The 18,666-nt window shown below is 44.3% G+C and overlaps 1 protein-coding gene across 1 annotated transcript in view; it reads left to right on the forward strand.

Moving 5' to 3' along the window:
- The first annotated feature begins 597 nt into the window (after positions 1–597).
- HSD17B12 (hydroxysteroid 17-beta dehydrogenase 12) overlaps positions 598–18,666 on the forward strand; it is a 70,362-nt gene continuing 52,293 nt past the window's right edge. The window contains exon 1 of the mRNA XM_087921390.1: positions 598–1,055. Within this exon, the coding sequence (XP_087777516.1) occupies positions 887–1,055 (169 nt within the window). The 5' untranslated portion in view covers positions 598–886. The remainder of the gene's footprint in view (positions 1,056–18,666) is intronic.

Raw genomic sequence — 18,666 nt, forward strand, 5'->3', positions numbered from 1 at the left:
CAGAGTGGTCAATGTCTGGAAGACTCTACCTGACTCTGTGGTTTCTTCCCCAAACCCCAAAAACGTTAACCTTAGACTGTCTACTATTGACCTCACCCCTTTCCTAAGAGGTCTGTAGGGGGCGTGCATAAACACACCAATGTGCCTACCGTCCCTGTCCTGTTTTTTTTATTTTTCTTCTATGTATCCGTCTCATGTATTCATAACTATGTTTATACTTATACCTGTTATTATAATTGCTTGACAAATAAAATAATCAGCCTTTGAAAGGGCTTTTTGGCAGCAAGTCTGCAACATATAGCTCTACATTCAGATTCATTGTTCTAAAAAGTGAGCTGCCTATATAAATATATTGCATTTCTGGTTGCATATAGCTTGTTTTTCTGCTTGTTTGTGGGACCGAAAGAGGACAAATTTAAAAACTGCAAGAAAGAAAAGCCCGTCCCCTCGCTAGTCCCAATATTTAACTCCACACAACGAATTCTCTTTCGTAACTGCCAGTTCATCCCAATTATACTCTCTAATCGCAACGAGGCTCCACAAAAATGACATCACCCTCCGCCAATAGGAGCTAGAGAAAGCAAGCTCTGCCGGAAGACGCATTCGCTACATGGGCGCTCGAAGCGACTTATAGACCATTGTGCTCGTCTGTCCGAGAATTTATCTCAACTACGTTTTTTATTTTATTTTAAGACAGTACCGCGAGATCAAGAGCCATGTGTTCCACGATAGCTATCCAATCGTAATCCTACATTGCATTAATTAGCCAATAGCTGCTCTTTGGGGCGGAGCTGTTTTGTAGGCAGGTCCGACCCAAGCTTGGAAGGCTCAATATTGCCGGGCCATCATCACTGTAGTAGTTATCGGCGCAGCTTTGGGGAACGGCATGGAGGCCTTTTCTTACTTTTTATTCCCTGACGGTTTTTACTATTGGATCGGAGTGTTCGTAGTCGGCTACCTCGGTTACAGTGGGCTTTCTAGCTTGATTGGTGCCGTCCGAGTGTGGTTGCTGGACAACTCGGCGATACTGGAGCCGTACCTGAACACTTGGGCAGGTGAGTTCATTTATTCTTTCCTCGACGCTTCCCGACCGGTTTCTGGCATGGGCTGCTGTGGTGTGCCTTTTCATTATGCAAAGCTGCCCCGCAGATCATCTGGCGCCTTTTCATTTCTCTGATTTTTTTAAAATTCCTTTTTATTAATTGTCGTTTTTTGATCTCGAGCCCACTTTCTCTTTGCAATTACACCTAAGTTACACCTTTTCTAGCTCGGGGCCTTTGTCTGCTGCACTTGTGTAATACTTGGGAGTTCCCAATTTACAGCCAACACTTCTTGAGTTTGCCCTTTTGACGTAAATCGGGAATGGTGCACATTCAAGGACTTGGTTGTACATTAGGTCTTCCATGTGTTCCTTTCGATTGCTTACTTTTATACACGAGGAGAAAATAGGCTTTTTCTTTTTCCCTCTTCTTTTTTAGAGTAGTTTCTGCTTTTGGCACTAATATAAGTTATAGATGGGACTATCGATGTAGTGATAAAAACAATCTTACAATTCTTTATTTCAGTATTGATGGAAAGAAATCGAAATCCTGTAATCTTTTGAACAGCACATCAAAGGGCTATGAGGCTGATCACTTTTCCTTTAATTTCTTTGCTAGAAGGGCTACTTATTAAGCTTATATTTGCAGTATTTCTTACGTTTGCATATAAATTCAATAAATAAATAAATAAATTTCAATGGCAGTGTGGCATTCTAAGAGCAAAATCCTTCCTGTTTCTACAGGTCTTAAGTCTGGGAAGGTCAAAGCTCTCACACTTTAGTGTAACTGGCATGTATTCAAAATGATACATTTAATTTAAAAAATAGGTAATAGAAACAAAAAGAAATGCTGAATGTTCCATTATCATGGACCAGGTACAAACTGCATTGTTAACATTTGTACTTTCCCACAGTTGACTTTTTCTTTAAAGGAAATGGCCTTGGTTTCAGTTATTCATAGTTATGAATTAATGTGCAACTCATATTTACAAAATTAAAATTATTTAATTAAAAATTAAAATTTTTACATGACATACATTTTATCTTTAAAGAAATTTTGCTTTAAGCATATGTCATGTCATTTGCACAAGTCGAATTTGTTAAACTCTTGCAAAGTTTAATTTTTTTTTAACAGTGATAAGAATTGTGTATATTACAGGAAAACATGACTGTATTTTTAAGAGTCTGAAAGAATACTATTATGTTAATGACAAAAAAGGAGAAACATATTTAGTTGCTACTCTGTTATCTATCTACATCATTCAGCATACTCCTCCCCACTTTTTCCTTCTCCACTGGTTTTTACTCTATAATTCTGTGTTAATTCTTACTGAATATATCAGAAGTCTCGACCAGTTAAATCCAAAGTGGTAATCAGATCCAGAATTTACTTCCAAGGATTAGTCTAAATTACCTTCAGTAACACTCCCTTGCAATAGTTCCCTGATATATGATATTGAGAAGCATACTGCTTTTCAGCCATAATGATTAGATCTAAGTAGTTATTTTTGTAAGTCTTTTCCTACTCTCCCTTTTAAGCTTCTAATATGCATGTTAATTGCCCTTTTCTGTATTTTTCTAGCTTTGGTATATCTCTTTGTGGAGATAATTTACAAGAATTTTAGGCAGTATTTCAATTAAGGTTGTATATTAAACTTGCATTTCAGTTATATGATATTTTGTTTTACCTTCAGTTGATTTTATCAAATGATTTTTACCTATTTAACTTCTTTGTTTTGATATTTTTATTCAAAATGGTAGATTATATCTAGTTTTTGTGAGATGATTTTCTTGATATGTGCATTTTAAATTTAAATCTTTTATCTTCTGTGTTAATAATTTTTAAAGATCTTTGTAAGGTATCATGAAGTCCAGGGTGGCTTCAACAAAATGAGTATCATTTATTCCTTATCCTTCCTCTAACTAGATCAATATAACTATTAATTTTCTTCCTCTCACAAATTTTATAGTATTCACTTTTCTCTTTGTCCATCACTAACTTCTCTATATCTGAACCTTAGCATTCTTCTTTCAGTGTTCAGTTCTCTTTTTCCATTTCCTTTTGCACTTTGTCTTCTTCCTCTGTCATAGCAATACACACTCTGTAGGAACTACTTGCACCATTTTATATCAACTATCCATTATAATAGATCTGTGGAACATTATAAAGATACATTGTAGAAAACAAAACAGATAACTGAGTTTTCTCTATAGTGACCCATTATTTCCATTAATGTACAGTATCCTTTTTCCCCAGTGAAGCTTGTGTATGTCTGGGCCTCTTTGCTAAGTTCTGCTTAGAAGTTACGCAGTACAGAACCAAAGTGAATGAATGTAAACTTCCACAGAAGTTTATCACTTTGGTTATAGATTCAAGAGACACTTTGGCTTCCAGTTAAGGGAATTTGAAGTTGGCAGACTATGTAGTTTTTCAAAGAATACTAATTCTGCTTAGTGCCTTAAGTTGTGTATCTGCTAGCTGAGCATTACAGAGTGAAATCAATCACATATCTGAATTAATTTCTGCTGGCTGGTAAATTAAAATATACTCAGGCTGCTTTTTTTAGGCATCTCACAGCACTTTTGATACAAGTTCCCCAATGATGAAATTTCCCCCTTGGACAGCTCAGAGTATTTCTGTCCCTGTGTCTGAATGAGAAACAACAGGTTGCAGCTTAAATCCTGATAGGGTTTGGGTTTCTCAGATCCAGATTTCAGGGCATTGGAGCATTTCTGGTTTTGCTTTTGGTTAAGGTGATTATGCAAACCAGGGATTCTTTTGCACTCACAGCTCTTTCTTGAAGAATAGTGAGTAGTATAGTGGGTGGGTGGGGGCAGGGTGAGTTTGAATAATATTTGGTGACTGAGTTGTACTCGTTCCTAAATTGGATGCTCATTTCATGCCTTAACCATTTCCCAATTAGACTATTGCAACATGTTGCAAAATCTTCCAGAATCTAGCTGCAAAGACACAACTCATCACATCCATGTAACACCACTTTGCCATGAGTTGCACTGGCTTGCAGTAGGGTTCTGTATGCAATTCAAAGTACTGATTGTCACTTTTAAAACCTGCATGATAAAGGTTATTTGTTGGGCTATCTCCTAAGGATACCTGACTGCCACATAGGCTGTCATATAGAGGGCATGTTTCAGGCTTTCTCTTTTAAATCTTGACACCTTTTTAAATCTAGGAAGCATGTTCTTTTGGTGACTCCCCTGTTTTCTAGAGCAGAGGTCCCCAACCTTTTGGACCTCAGGGACCACCAAATTCATAATTTTAAGTCCTGTGGACCACCAATATGAATTTTTTTAAAAAAAGATACATTTATAAAATAACGATGAGAACTTCCATTTCATGTTAATGAAATGCACCTATTTAATATAACAAAATTATAAATGCTTATCTATAACAAAAATTGTAAACTTCTCCATAGCTTTGCCACGCATTGTAGTTAAGTTAGCCCCCTTCAAACTCAACTCTTGAGGAGTGCTCAGTAAAGTAGCACAGGAAACTTCTCCGTAGCGTTGCCATACATTGTAGCTAAATCAGCCCCCTTCAAACTCACCTCTCGAGGAATGCTCACTAAAGCAGCATGGGAAACTTCAGCCGGGCTCCTCAAGAGGTGAGAGTGACTCTGGCTACTTCTCTCCAGCATCTGGGAAGCAGTCGGAGTCAGTCTCGTCTCTTGAGGAGCCCAACCGAAGTTTCCCATGCCACTTTAGTGAACTCTCCTCAAGAGGCGAGCCAAGAGGCAGGCCCTAAAGGCAGCTGAGCCTCCCCCCAAGCAACTATTGGGCTGAGCATGGTGAGTCCAAGGTGGATTTCCCTCCCCTGCTATTGGTCTTCCAGTTCCAGCTTGCATGGCTCGCACTGCTCTACACAAGATAAGGTTTGTGCTTGGCCCAAGTGTGGGGGCCAGCAGGTGGGTGGAGTGATGTGTGCAGTGCAGCCTCTTGTTCATGCTCAGGCCAGATTAATTGTTTCCATGGGCCATAGTTGGCCCAGGGACTGTAGTTTGAAGATTCCCGATTTTTTAGTGCAATGTAAGAAATGTGAAAAAGGCAAAAAAAATTCTTGCGGACCATCAAAATTGGTCCACGGCCCAACGGTTGGGGACCTCTGTTCTAGAGCAGTCCCCCCAAATTTGGTTGCCTTTAGGAAAACTGTTAAGACCTAGCTTCTCTCAACCCCCTTCCCCCAGGTGTTTGAGGCCAGTTGATTAATCCCTTTTGTTCTGCACACTGCATCAAGAGTCCAGCAATGGGTTAGACTCTTCCTTATGATGTTGTTGAGCTGAGTCTGCCACACTATAAAAAGCCAGCTTCTGGTGCTATCCTCAGCTTTTTGACTCAGCTTCCTTGAAGTTGAGCTAGTGTTTCTGGAGTCTCAAAGCTAGTCTTAGCATCAGAGTTCTTGTGAAAGGCAGAAAAATCAGCAAAATCAACAGCGCAGCTCCAGGGACCTGGTAGAGCTGCACCTCCATGGAGAGCAGAGATTCGCTCTCCGGTTTTCATTGTGATGAAGCTTCAGCGTCAAAATCGTGAGTCCAGGCTGGGAGAGCTTGGGTGAGCCTCCCACGCAGTTTTGTGAAGCGTGAAGCTCTAAATCCTGAGGTGGGGACCATGTTCTCCTTTAACAGCGCACAGGCCCCGATTCTTATCTGTGGCTCACAGCTGTTGGTCAGGCCTCTGATACAGTGCCTGGCGGTGAGGCTCTTAGAAGACACAGGCCAGGGCCAGGCTGTATCTTTCGTCTGATTCTCTCAGCTGGTGGCTTGGGCTTCAAAGTCAGTGCCTGGCAGTGGTCCACAGAAGACACAGGCCAGACCCTGAGAGCCTTGCTGGGCTCCATAGACCGTCCCTGACAGGGATTTTCTATCGGCCCCCAGCATGTGGCAGTCAGCCATTTTAGGATCGGGCTATTACCTAGCACCAATTTCTTGGCTCTCTCAATATCGATCCAGATCCCTTAGGTCCACACCTAGGACAAAACAACTTGTGAGGACCTGTCAGCACCTCTTTTCCTAGAACTTTGGAAGATAAGTGGGGCCCAAGCTGGAACATTGAGCCTGGAGATAACCCAGGGCTCGGAATTCTCTAGAAGGATTCTAAAGAGTGTCCATTCTATCAACAAAGAGGCAGCAGCAAGAATTAGAGCCAAGGCCTTGGCTCCTAAGAAGACCTCAAAGTCAGAATTAAGAGCAGAAAGAAATGGCATGCTGCTTTAGAAAAACAATTTCCAAAAAAATCTAGAGCAGTTGAGAGGCCAGGCCCTTGCTCAGTCAGGGATTTGCAAGCCTGCCCAGAGCCCATCCTAGACCTGGAGGGGTAGATAGCAGTCCCACCAATTACTTGCAGGCCTGGTCTCCTGTGAGACTGGTTGAGGCCTCCTCCCCGTTAGATCTGCAATGGTTTGGGCCTAGTTTTAGACAAGCTGACTGGGGCCCAGATTCTTTGCATCCATGGGTTTTTTTGGCTCAGGGTGGACACAGGCATAGGGCGGAGACTACTTTATACACTGATTCTGGTCTTTGCCCAATTGCGCCCCCCGCCCCCCCCCGGGCAAGACAATAGGCCTGAAGGCCTCTAGGATATGGTCTCAATGAGTGTTAGGCAGGGCATTGCAGACAGATTCCAATTTCTCCACCCTGCTGGTGAGGGCCATGGTTGCTCCCAGCCTTCTGTCAGGTTTCCCTTTGCACAGCAGGGATATGCTAGACCATAGGAGCAGAGGTTCCCTGTTTTCTCATCCTGAAGGAGGAGATTATGGGGTCTGGAGGTTTTTATTTTACTCTGCGCATAGCAGATCCTCCATTTCTGAGGAAGAGGATGGGAAGCTCAGGAAATCCAAGCTTTTGGAGAGGAAGGTTTTAGGTCTGAACAACCCACCTTTGTGACAGAATTCAGGCCATCTTTGTTTAAGCCCCTCCTTTATAAGACTTCAGTTAGGCCCAACTGGGGCCTGATGAGGTAGCATCCGAGGCGCAGGTAGAGTCTTCTGTCCAAGGTGACTCTTATTCATCAAACCTATTGCCCAGACCAAGGTGCTCCCATCTCCGGAGCTACTTCTGGACTTACTAAAGGACCAACGTGCCTCTCCTGCATCAGGGCTACGCCCCTCATTCCAAGACAGAGGTTCTACAATGTGGGCCTTTCCTTGGCCAATGCCTTGTTAGCACCCCCAATTGATTCACCTGTGGTACCCAACGTTTTCCACCTGTGGAGCTCCAGTTGAACCAGAGGATGTCCTCAAACTGAGGACAGGAGATCTGAGCAGATTCTCAAATGCACCCACCAAGCTGCAGCCTGGGTGGTGTGGGCCTCCACTGCAGCCTCCATTTTTTACGAGGCTCTCATGGTGGCTCCACCAGTTACAAGTCCACTGGCTGAGCAACGATTACAGGTCGCACTAGGACTTAGATAAAATTATTGCGGCAGTGGAATTTACTGCCAATGCCACATAAATTCAGCTAGATTTGCCTTAAGAGCAATGACACCCTCAGTGGCAGCAAGATGCCTCCTCTGGCTGCACAATTGGCAGACAGCCTCCCATCGCAAGGGAAAGCTGGGATCTGCTCCATGTTCAGGAGACAACCGGTTTGGGGCGGCCCTGGAACCTTACCTGGGACAACCGGAAGATCCTATCCTCCTCAAACAAGCAGTCAGACTTCCTCTAGGTGCCATATTCAGGATCTCTACCATTTAGATCTGAAACCAGATTGTGCTTCCCCAGGATCCAGAGATCTTTCCCTCCTTGTCAGGAGTAGCAACCTGATCAAGCAGGTAGACAACAGCAGTTCTCTGGTAAGTGGCCCTTTTGCGGGGGGAAGGTTTGGTCCTACACTAAAGGTCTGCTTCCCCTCCCCTTCCATCGGAGGTTGCCTGGCCTCCTTTGCAACCAGACGGGAGTAATCAACATTGGACACCTGGGTGTTCAGGTCTGGGAGAGTGGGTCTCCAACTCAAGTTTCTCTCCCCTGCAAGGTTTTTGTTTCCTGTCCAATTTTTCGGGACAGATCCAGAACGGCCCTTATGGCAACAGCCATCCAACACCTGGTGGACATAAGAGCCATACAACTGGTTCCAGAGGATCAGCGGGGATGGGGGTCTTAGCCCTGCCCCTTTATGTTCCCAAGGGCCTAGGTGTGGGGTGGGGGTGGAGAGCAATTCTCGACCGCAAGTCTCGAACACTCCTACAGGTGTTTCAAGATGCCGTCTCTGCATTCTGTCCTGCAGTGCGGTTGGGAGGGCGATCCTCTCATCCATAGACCTCATGGAGGCATACCTCCACATCCCAATCTGGCCCCCTCTCCGTCAGTTCCTGCTCTTCCATTACAACGGCAGGCATTATCAGTACCAGACCCTCCCATTTGGTCCCTCGTCAGCTCCAGGGTTTTTACCAAGCTCTTGGCAGCTTGAGGAGCATCCCGTTCAGCTACCGGTGTGGATCCAGTGCTACCTGGACAACATTCTGATCCAATCAACGTCTGTCCAGACAGCCGACTGCGACCTGGAGCTCATGATGCAGCTCTTGCAGGCGTAGGGGTTCTCCATAGAACTGCCAGAAGTCATCCTCTATGACGATTTGTCTTCTAAACCTCGGGGCGATTATCTACTCTACTCGCTGAGAGGTTGTTCTTTCCCCGGAACGACAGGAGAGTCTCAACGAGTGGATAAACTGGGTTCAACAGCTTCACACTGTTTCTCTGTCTCCTGTCACAGCTGCTCAGGAATATTATCTCCAGCATCAACATAGTGCCGTAGGCATGCCTACATGCCCACACCCTTCAATGGTTCCTCCTATTTTAATGGGCAAGAACGAGTCGGCTGTCAGAGTTCAGATCCCTTCAGAGGTCCTTCGGTCCTTTCGGTGATGACAAGCCCATGCCATCACAAAGAGCCATCGCTTCATGGAGCCAGACAGAATAAGGGTCTCAACAGATGCCAGCCTTTACGGCGGGGGGGGGGATTGTTCAGGGTTGCTGGCCCCAGGCAGACAGGTTCCATCCTATAAATCTTCTAGAACTCAAGGCTATCATCTTGTCCTTGAGGTGCTCCCTGAGTTTTTTAATTTCTTAAATTCCCCAAGGTGTTCAGACAAGTGCTATTGTCTTTGTTGTTATCAATCCATCCTATTTCACTATTTAAGATAAAAGAAACCTTGAACAATTTAACTAGAAGCAGACCTGTAGACTTGTAGTGATTTTATAAAAGTGTGAAATACAAATGTGATGCATGTGTAATGTAAATTATGAAATGCATTTGCTGGTTATCCAGCAATTCCTCTAAATACCATAGTTTTTTAAAAAATAAAGAAACAAAAAGAATTTACCAATGTAATAAAAATAATACTATATGCTTAGTGGCAAACTATTTTGTCTTGAATGTAATTATGCCTGTAAACATGTATGCTTGATTTAGCAACCTAGTGCACAAGGGCATTTGCTCATGATATTCACATATGGCATCAATGACATTTCTCAATATTTTTTTTAATTGTGAAATTTGTGCTGAAATATAATATTTGGACAGATTTAAAAGTAAGTTTTTTTCAGTGTACCTCTACAAAAACATAATAGCATTCTGCATCTGAAAAGGTGTTAACCCTGTTACAGAAAAATGCTTTTAGAGTATATTGCTACCTCTGCTGGCTAATTTGTGAATGACTTTACAATTTCTATTTAACCAGAAGTAGTGTTCCTTGGAAACTGTTGCCTTCTGTGTAGATTTTCAACCAAACAGTAAAAAATTGGTATGTTTGTAACTTTTCTCTAATTAGGAATTGCTCTGAACAATTTTTTTAAAGTGTTAATTTGTAGCTTCCCACGTAGTCCCAGTTGCCAACTTGATTTAATATTTATTATTTTTGAAATAGTCCTTTTTTTGACAGATAATTACTCCATATGGAAGAAAATGCAAGACAGTTATTTGCTTTGCAGATAAGATCTCATGTTTGCATTGGTGATGTAGACATATGAGCAAAATTTTCCTGATTGAGACTTTTAAGATGCTTATCTTAAAGAAGAAATGTTTGTATAGAATAGAATAGAATAGAATAGAATAGAATAGAATAGAATAGAATAGAATAGAATAGCTTTATTGTCATTGCATACAATGAAATTTGAAAGCTACTCTAGCACAGTGTCCCAAACACCACATCACACACCACAGAGTATTTAAAAATTAAAATAATTAAAATAATAATTAAAAACCTAGTCTAAAACTTATCTAAAACATATAGTTAGATAGTTTAAAAATGCCACTATATACATAGGGCTAAATCATATATGCATTGTTTGATTCAAGACAATTATTGCCTTGTAAAAGAAACTGTTTCTCAGTCTGTTAGTCCTCATTTTAAGACACCTATAACGCCTTCCTGATGGTAACAGTTCAAAATATGAATGTCCAGGATGAGAGTGGTCTGTGGAGATTTTTAGTGCTCTAGAGAGGAGTTTGGTCTTCGCAATCTCTTCCAAAGAAGAAAGAGAACAACCAATGATTTTTTGTGCTGTGTTTTTAACTCTCTGGAGCATCTTCTTATTCACTACAGAGCATCCAGCATACCACATGGTTACACAGTATGCCAAAATGCTCTCAATGGTAGAACGTTAAAAAGTAACCAGCAACTTCTCATCCAGACCACTCTTTTTCAGCAGCCTCAGAAAGTGCAGGTGCTGTTGGGTCTTCTTTGCAATGGCCATAGTGTGGACTGACCAAGTAAGGTTGTCAGAAATATGAGATCCTAGAAATTTAAAACTATGAACTCTTTCCACACAATCTCCATTGATATATAGTGGGAGAGGCTCTGCTTTGCATCTTCTGAAGTCTATAATCAATTCTTTGGTCTTTTGTTTTTTGTTTAAAGTGCTTTCTGCTTTGCATTTTGGCTTAACACACTTGGGATATCAAGTTTAAATTGCACTTCAGTTATAGAACTTGCTTTTGACTGTTTTTCAGCTTAATCAGAAAAATTGTTGGTAAGATATGTGTTATTAATTTATTCTAGCAATGATTACAGACTCTTAACTGTCAAAGCAATCAGCAAGCCCCACAGATGTAGAATTCATTCTCCCATGAGCTGCTCAGAGCATCCAGTAGTGGGAGGTGCTTCAGTCTCTGCTTATCTAGGCTGGGCTTAATTTGCGGAATGCTCCTCCTCCACAGGACTCCTCCCCAGCGTTCCCCAGTTTTGGCTCAGCCTTGTGAGAGATAGGCAGTGCTTCTCGTTAGTCCTTGACCAAAACAGGAGAATTCTCTAAGATTTGCAGCTAGTCAATTGTTCTTTTCTTAATGATGCTGCCCTTGCCATCTGGCCATTGGGGATCGCATTACCAGGAAGCGCTCCTAAGCGTAGGGAGGCTTCGATTTCATTTCGCCCCCTCAACCGCTAGCCCTACCCTTGCCATTACAATCGCCGAGCCACTTTATCATTCAAACAGCACTTTCTCGTCAAACAAGATGGCGGCGCCCAGCAAACCAGCGGCCCGGTAGGAAATGTTCCATGGACCGGTACCGGTCCGCAGCCCGGTGGTTGGGGACCCCTGTTCTAAGGCATCAGAAAAGGATGCCAATAGGCACCACAAGGCTCTGGCAAAACAAATAGATAAGTGCACATGGGAGGCACACAGGACCTCTCAAGCCTTTTCACCATACAGTCCAGAGCCATCCTCTTTCCTCCCTCCTACTCCCCTAGATCTCTCCCCCTAGATCTCTCCCTCTCATCAAGGCGCAGCATGGCTCCCAAATCAACAGGCCCAGTCAGCGCAATCACCAACCATGCGAAGAATACCTGAAGCGACGTTCACACCAATGGCTGCCGGTCTTTGACAGGAACAATCTCTTCCAGAGGATGTGCCAGAGCGAATGAAGACCTGGATGGAGATGGCTATCCATCAGGGAATCGCAGCAGGCCTGCAACATGCGGTTCTGACCAGGGATCATCCCACACCTGCTGAGTATGATTCGCAATCAGTCAGGTACAGTGTCAAGGGGGTGTGCTCCTACAGGAGCCGCAGGAGGAGGAGGAGGAGGCGGAAGAGGTGGAACACATTGAACACATGGACCAGAGTGAATCAGAATCAATGCATGAGACTGACCCGGCCATGTCAGATATAGACCCCTTAGAAAGGGGGATGTCTGAGGATGAGAGCCTTGTTCTTGACCAACCTGTATTTACAGGCTTGTTCCAGCCACAACTTTTCAAATCTCTATTGTTCAAGGCCAAAAATACTGCACGACTGGACAAGCTGACCCCTTTTGCCACTCCAATTCCTTCAGATGAGGGACCAGATGATCTCATTTTCATCCAACCTGTAGTTGAGGCAGACATGATTCCAGTCCCTCATATGTTTGCAGACCTGGTACAAAAACAGTGGGCCTCTGCAGCAGTGTATCTGGCCCCCACTGGTTACGACAGGAAATTCTTTAATTTGGCCCCAGATTTCTTAAAATTGTTGAATACTCCTGAGGTAGATGAACCCATTGTGGGATTAGCATCCTCGTCCTCCATTCCCAGTGGAGGCATTAAAGCCAGAGGACAAACGGGCCGAGCTAGCCCTACACAGGGCCCATCCGTCTGATGCATGGGCCATCAGAGCAGCCACGGCCACCTCCTTCTTTACCCGTTCTTCTCTCAGATGGCTCCGCCTCTTATGGGAGCATGTCCCCAATTCCAACACTAGAGCATACCAAGACATTGCAAAGCTTATAGCAGCCGCTGAATTCTCAGCTGACGCAACCTTTCATGCAGTTAAGTTTTTAGCCAGAGCCATCACTTCACATGTCACAGCGCGATGTTTGCTCTGGTTAAAGAACTGGAAAGCGGATATTAAACATAAATGCAAGCTCGCTTCATCTTCTCTAGCAGGAGACAGACTGTTTGGCCCTTCCCTCGATCCGCTGCTCACTGAGACTCGAAATAAAAAGAAAATTTTACCCTCCCTTTTTCGGAGGTAACCCTCAGAAACCCTCAGTCCTTTCGGAGGGTATCCTTTCGGCCCTTTTATCAGGGACCGTTCTCAACCAGATACCAGAGATCCCCATCTTTCCGATCAGGGCAACAGCCAGAGAGGTCAGACTTTGGGGATAGGAACAGAAGGGGTGGCCAACCCAGAAATCCTTCCGAGTCGGAAATAGATTTTTCTGGTGTCCAAGATAACCCCATGGACCCGCCTCCCATTGGTGGCCGCCTTAAATTATTCACAGACCAATGGGACTCCTCAACGTCTGATTCCTGGGTCAGAGACACGATCAGATTCGGCTTCACACTGGAGTTTCAATCCGCTCCCCCAGACTTCTTTATGTCGTGTCTTCTTTCCAGAGATCCAGTTAAACGAGATCTTATGGAAACAGTATTCAGCATCTACTGGACATATGAGCCATCCAACCAGTAGTGACAGACCAACGAGGGTGAGGTTTCTATTCAGATCTTTTCGTTGTTCCTGAAAGTTCACGGGAGTGGAGAGCAATCTTGGATTTGAAATGCCTTAATCAATTTTTAGTATATCGCAAATTTAAAATGCACACCCTACAATCTATTTTACATGGTATACAAAAAGGTGATGTCCATACATCTATAGATCTGACAGAGGCGTACTTACATATTCCAATTCAGCCTTCCCACTATAAATTTTTAAGATTCTGTTATAATAATCTCCATTTTGAATATGTGGCTCTTCCCTTCAGACTAGCCTCTGCCCCCAGGACCTTCACAAAGGTTCTCGCAGCCCTCACTGCTCATCTCCGGGGTGTCCCCATACGACTGTAGTGTTACCTCGATATCTTAATTCTGTCATCTTTTCTTCATCAATCAGTCATAGATACTCAGACCACATTACACTCCCTACAACTACATGGGTTCTCAATCAATTGGGAAAAGAGTCATTTAACACCTTCGACTCGATTAATCCATCTGGGGGCAGTCATAGATACAGTGGAAGGCAAAGTTTTCCTGTCACCAGATAGACAAAACAGCATTCAGCAATTAGTTAAGGAGGTCAGGGTTCATAGGAGAGTGTCCCTAGCTGATTTATCAAAATTGTTAGGCAAAATGATCTCTTGTATATCTATTATTCCTTGGGCCTGGCTCCACACTAGATCCCTCCAGTGGTTCCTGCTCCCGTACTAGCAATCCGGCCGAAGCAACTCCAAATACAAGGTCAAAGTTCCATAACAGGTCCTCATATCTCTCCTCTGGTGGACCAGACCAGCCATATACAAAGGTTGTCTATTCAAAGAGCCCCACAGACTTACCATCACCACTGATGCCAGCATGATTGGATGGGGAGCTCGCTTTCAATCGCTCACAGCCCAAGGCTGCTGGTCCTCCATAGAACGATCGTGCAGCATAAACTGGCTGGAGCTTCGAGCAGTACATCTGGCTCTCCGCAACTTCCTTCCACAGGTACGCAACCAACACACATTAATATTGACTGACAACGTAACCACGAAAGCTCACATAAACGGGGGAACTCAGTCGAAACACCTCATGCGAGAAGCGGAGCGTTTGTGTTGTTGGGCAGAGAGCAACTTGATTTCCATCAGAGCAGAACACATTTCATGACTGTCGAATACACAGGCAGATTGGCTAAGCAGGGCCACGATCGATCCATTGGAGTGGCGCCTCCATCCGACCCTCTTTCAAGAGGTGGTCAGGACATTTGGGCAGCCAGTAGTAGATCTGTTCGCTTCCCCCCTCAACCCTCAGCTCCCAGATTTCTTTCTAGATCCCCTTCGCAAGGAGTGGAGAATTTCAATGCTCTCTGTTGCTGTTGGCCCCTGGGGCTTCTGTTTGCATTCCCGCCACTTCCACTGATCCCAAGGTCATCCAGAAGCTGCTCGACGAGAGGGTGGAACTGCTTCTGGTAGCTCCCTACTGGCCCAGATAGTTGTGGTTTGCAGACCTCCGCAGTCTATCTGTATCACCACCATGGAGAATTCTGCGAGACAGGGTCTTGTTAACCCAAGGACCCCTTCAACATCCGGACCCTCACTGGTTGCACCTGATCGTCTGGAGGTTGAGCAGAGTCATCTGAAGAGCGAAACGTTTTCCAACAGAGTTATTGCCACCATGCAAGCTGCCAGACACCCCTCAACAACTCGCATCTACAATGCCACGTGGTCCAGTTTCTACAAATGGTGTACCAAGTCTCAAATTGACCCCATTTCTCCATCTGTGGTGCAGATCCTAGAGTTCTTACAAGAGGGGCTTGACAAGGGATTATCACCTAATACGTTGAAAAGACAAGTGGTGGCCTTGGTGTCAGTCATCACTTATGAAGGTCTCCTGTCCCTTTCCCATCATCCACGCATACAGTGTTTCCTTCGAGGAGCCACAAGCTTACGCCCACCAACGGTTCACCGTTATCCCACTTGGGACCTTAACAAGGTCCTTCTTGCACTCACTAAGTGCCCTTTCAAGCCTTTGCAATCGTCAAGTCTGCAATTTCTGACGTATAAAGTAGTTTTTCTTGTAGCGATCACTTCTGCTCATCATATTTCAGAACTGGCAGCCTTGTCGATCAGACCAAATCTTTGCTCTTCCATTCCCAAAGTTAATTGAGCCTTTCATAGGGCACAAGAACTAATACTTCCTAATTTTTGTCCTAGGCCATCCCAAGGGCTGGAACGACAATGGCATCGGCTGGACATGAGGCGAGCGTTACGAATATATATTCACCGCACAGCCTCTTTTAGAAAAACAGAGGCTTTATTTGTGTCACTTGAGCCCAACAATCAGAGATGCAAGCTCTCATCCTCCACAATAGGCCGTTGGCTATGGGCAGCAATAGCGAAAACGTATCAGACTCAAGCATTTCAGCTGCCCAGGGGCATAACAGCTCATTCAACAAGGAGCGCCGCAACATCAGCAGCATGGGCCATGCAGGCACCAATCACTGACATCTGTCGTGCCGCAACCTGGACCTCTCCATTGCCTTTCATTAGGCATTATAAAATAGATGTGTTTGCATCAGCCAAGGCCTCTTTTGGCAGAAGAGTTCTGCAACGGGTCCACAGGGACCAGGAGGGGATCCCAAGACAGACGGAATCCCTCCTGTAGGATAGGTCAAGCTTTGGTATGTCCCACTACTGGATGCTCTGAGCAGCTCGTGGGAGAAAGGGCTTTGGTGCTTACCTGACATGCCCATTCTCCTTGAGCTGCGAAGAGCATCCAGCCCCTCCCTCTTCCGTCTGGTGGGATGCTGTTTCAGCCAATGAATTTTTACAGTATTAAGGGCAAGGGTGTTTGTTTCTCTCATCTTCGCAAAACTGGGGAACTCTGGGGAGGAGTCCCGTGGAGGAGGAGGAGCGTTCCGCAAATTAAGCCCAGCCTGGAAAAGCAGAAACTGAAGCACCTCCCACTACTGGATGCTCTGAGCAGCTCAAGGAGAATGGGCGTGTCAGGTAAGCACCAACACCTTTTTTGTGTCTGGACAGCTGAGTTTTAAGGAATGTCCCACGTAATCTCAAAATAACATACTGTTTACCTAAATATGTTTGTATTGTCATATGTGTCTAAGGTTTTTCATGATTTTTCTGTTTACTCCTTTTCTACGTTTGTACTTAGATTTCTTAATGAAACAAGATTTTATTGCATTCAGTTATGAATGCACAGAAACATAGCATAAGGACAGAAATTTTCACCTCATCCAAGCTCTACTAAATGGAGTTCTGTTAAATGTTTATTGCATGAAGAATTACTAAATGCATATACTCAATATGTCTGAGAGATGAGACTGTCATGTCTTGTACTGCCTTTCTGGTGATATGTTTAAGAAGCAAAAGCTGAAATAATTCTGTATAGTATTCGTTGTTTAATGACCTTTTGTTCGGTGACCATTCAAAGTTGTGGTGGCACTGAATGAACAGACTTATGACTGATTTCCCAAATTACAGCTATTGCAGCACCCTTGCTGTCATCTAATCAAAATTCAGGCCTACCTGCACCTAACTATACTTCAAGTCCTCCACCCATCTTTCTCCCCCTCATCTATGCCAATTGCTTCCCTGAACTCCATGGCCTCTGCCACTCCAGCTGATCTTTGCCATCGTTTTGCTCTTGCTGCTGGTCCTTCGCAAGGCAGCTGCTGGTGGCGTGGGTCTTTTTTCCACAGTTTGCACACAGGGGTTTCCTTGTTTCCAGGGGAAGTTGGCTTGGCATGGTCAGCTACTACATCGTAAAAGGACCAGGCTGAGCATTTGTTTGGGTAGCAGTGGGAGCAAGCAGGGAGCAAAGGTCAGCTTTGGGAGCAGAGTGCAAGGCAGCAGGGGCTTCAGATGCAGGGTGGTGAGGATGAGTGCAACTGGGAATGTGCTGGGGCAGCTGCAGCTTCTCCTGGGGTGGCTGCAGGTTTGTACCATGCTATTGGGCTGGGCTAAGGCTTCATACCCACATCATGTGGCTGGGCTGGGTCAGCTGAGGCTTCAGGTGACTGCAGCTTTGCACTGCAGGGTGGCTCAAGAGCTTTTTTGCTGTCCTAAAACTGCAGTATTCCAAGAAGCCCCTTGTGGCAAGCAGCCGTGGAGCTGTGCAGTTCTGAGACTGCTTGTTGCCTTGCCAGGTAGAGTGCAGGGGAGCCAAAAGGGCAGAGATGGGAGAGAGTAGCCAGTTGGGATGAGTTGAAGCGGACGGTAGTCCTTTTGAAGAATCATGGCTCAGGGCTGGGAGGGACAGAATATTTGGGTTGGGGTAGCTCCTTGGCTAACAGCTAGTGGGATTTACTTAATGACAGCAGTGGGGAATGCCGAGATTGCTGTCACTAAAAATAAGGCAATGCGATGTCCCACTTTTCGACCCGGCATTTAACGTCAGAAATTCTGCTGAGATTTTTATATCGCACTGTGTAGTGGTATATAAGTCTGCAGTGCTATTGCTATTTTGCATATTGGTTCTGAGATCACACCTACCAGTTCCTTGTGACCCCTGGGATGTAAAAACCATTTGGTCCTGGTGATTTGAACTCAGCTAGAATGCATAGGTGTCCTGTTGCCAATTTCTTGCCTATTTTGTCCTGCATTCCTATTCTTCCTCCCACACTGCTGCTTTTGGTTGGCTAGACTTATTTTTTTTCCTTTTGCATAAACACAAAGGCAAAGAAGGTATTATTAAGCAGTTCTGCTTCCATCCAGCTGCCTGTCACCTCCTCACCATCTTCACCCAGTAGTGGACTGATCATTTCCTTGACTTTTTCATGTTTCTTGCATATTGAAAGTCACTTTTTTTGGTTTTATTTTTATTTTATTTCTCTTGCAAAATATAAACTAAACACATGCCTAATGTATTGTATATTCTTTCAAATTCTGGCAAATAACAGTATATAACCACCTTTTTTCCCGTCACCTTCACTGTTGAAGTATGGGACAAGCGAAATGGCAAGAAATTACATTGGTATTCTGGTAGTGTAGCCAAGCCAGACAGGTCTGCAGCACACTAGTCTATTTTTAGACTGTTGCTTGCCATTTTTATCCAGTGAAAATACTCATCAGTGTCTAGGTGACAAGCTATCAGTTTCTATAAATGTGTCAGAGACCCTTCCCACCCACCCCCATCTTTCTAGTTTACTTTGAAATGCTCAGCTCAAGGCAGAGGGCAGGTTACTTTAGATTTCAGTTCATGCAGTAAAC

Source organism: Pseudonaja textilis, chromosome 1 (genome assembly GCF_049901715.1).
Source record: "Pseudonaja textilis isolate UNSWEBS1 chromosome 1, rPseTex1.2, whole genome shotgun sequence".
Lineage (NCBI taxonomy): Eukaryota > Metazoa > Chordata > Lepidosauria > Squamata > Elapidae > Pseudonaja > Pseudonaja textilis.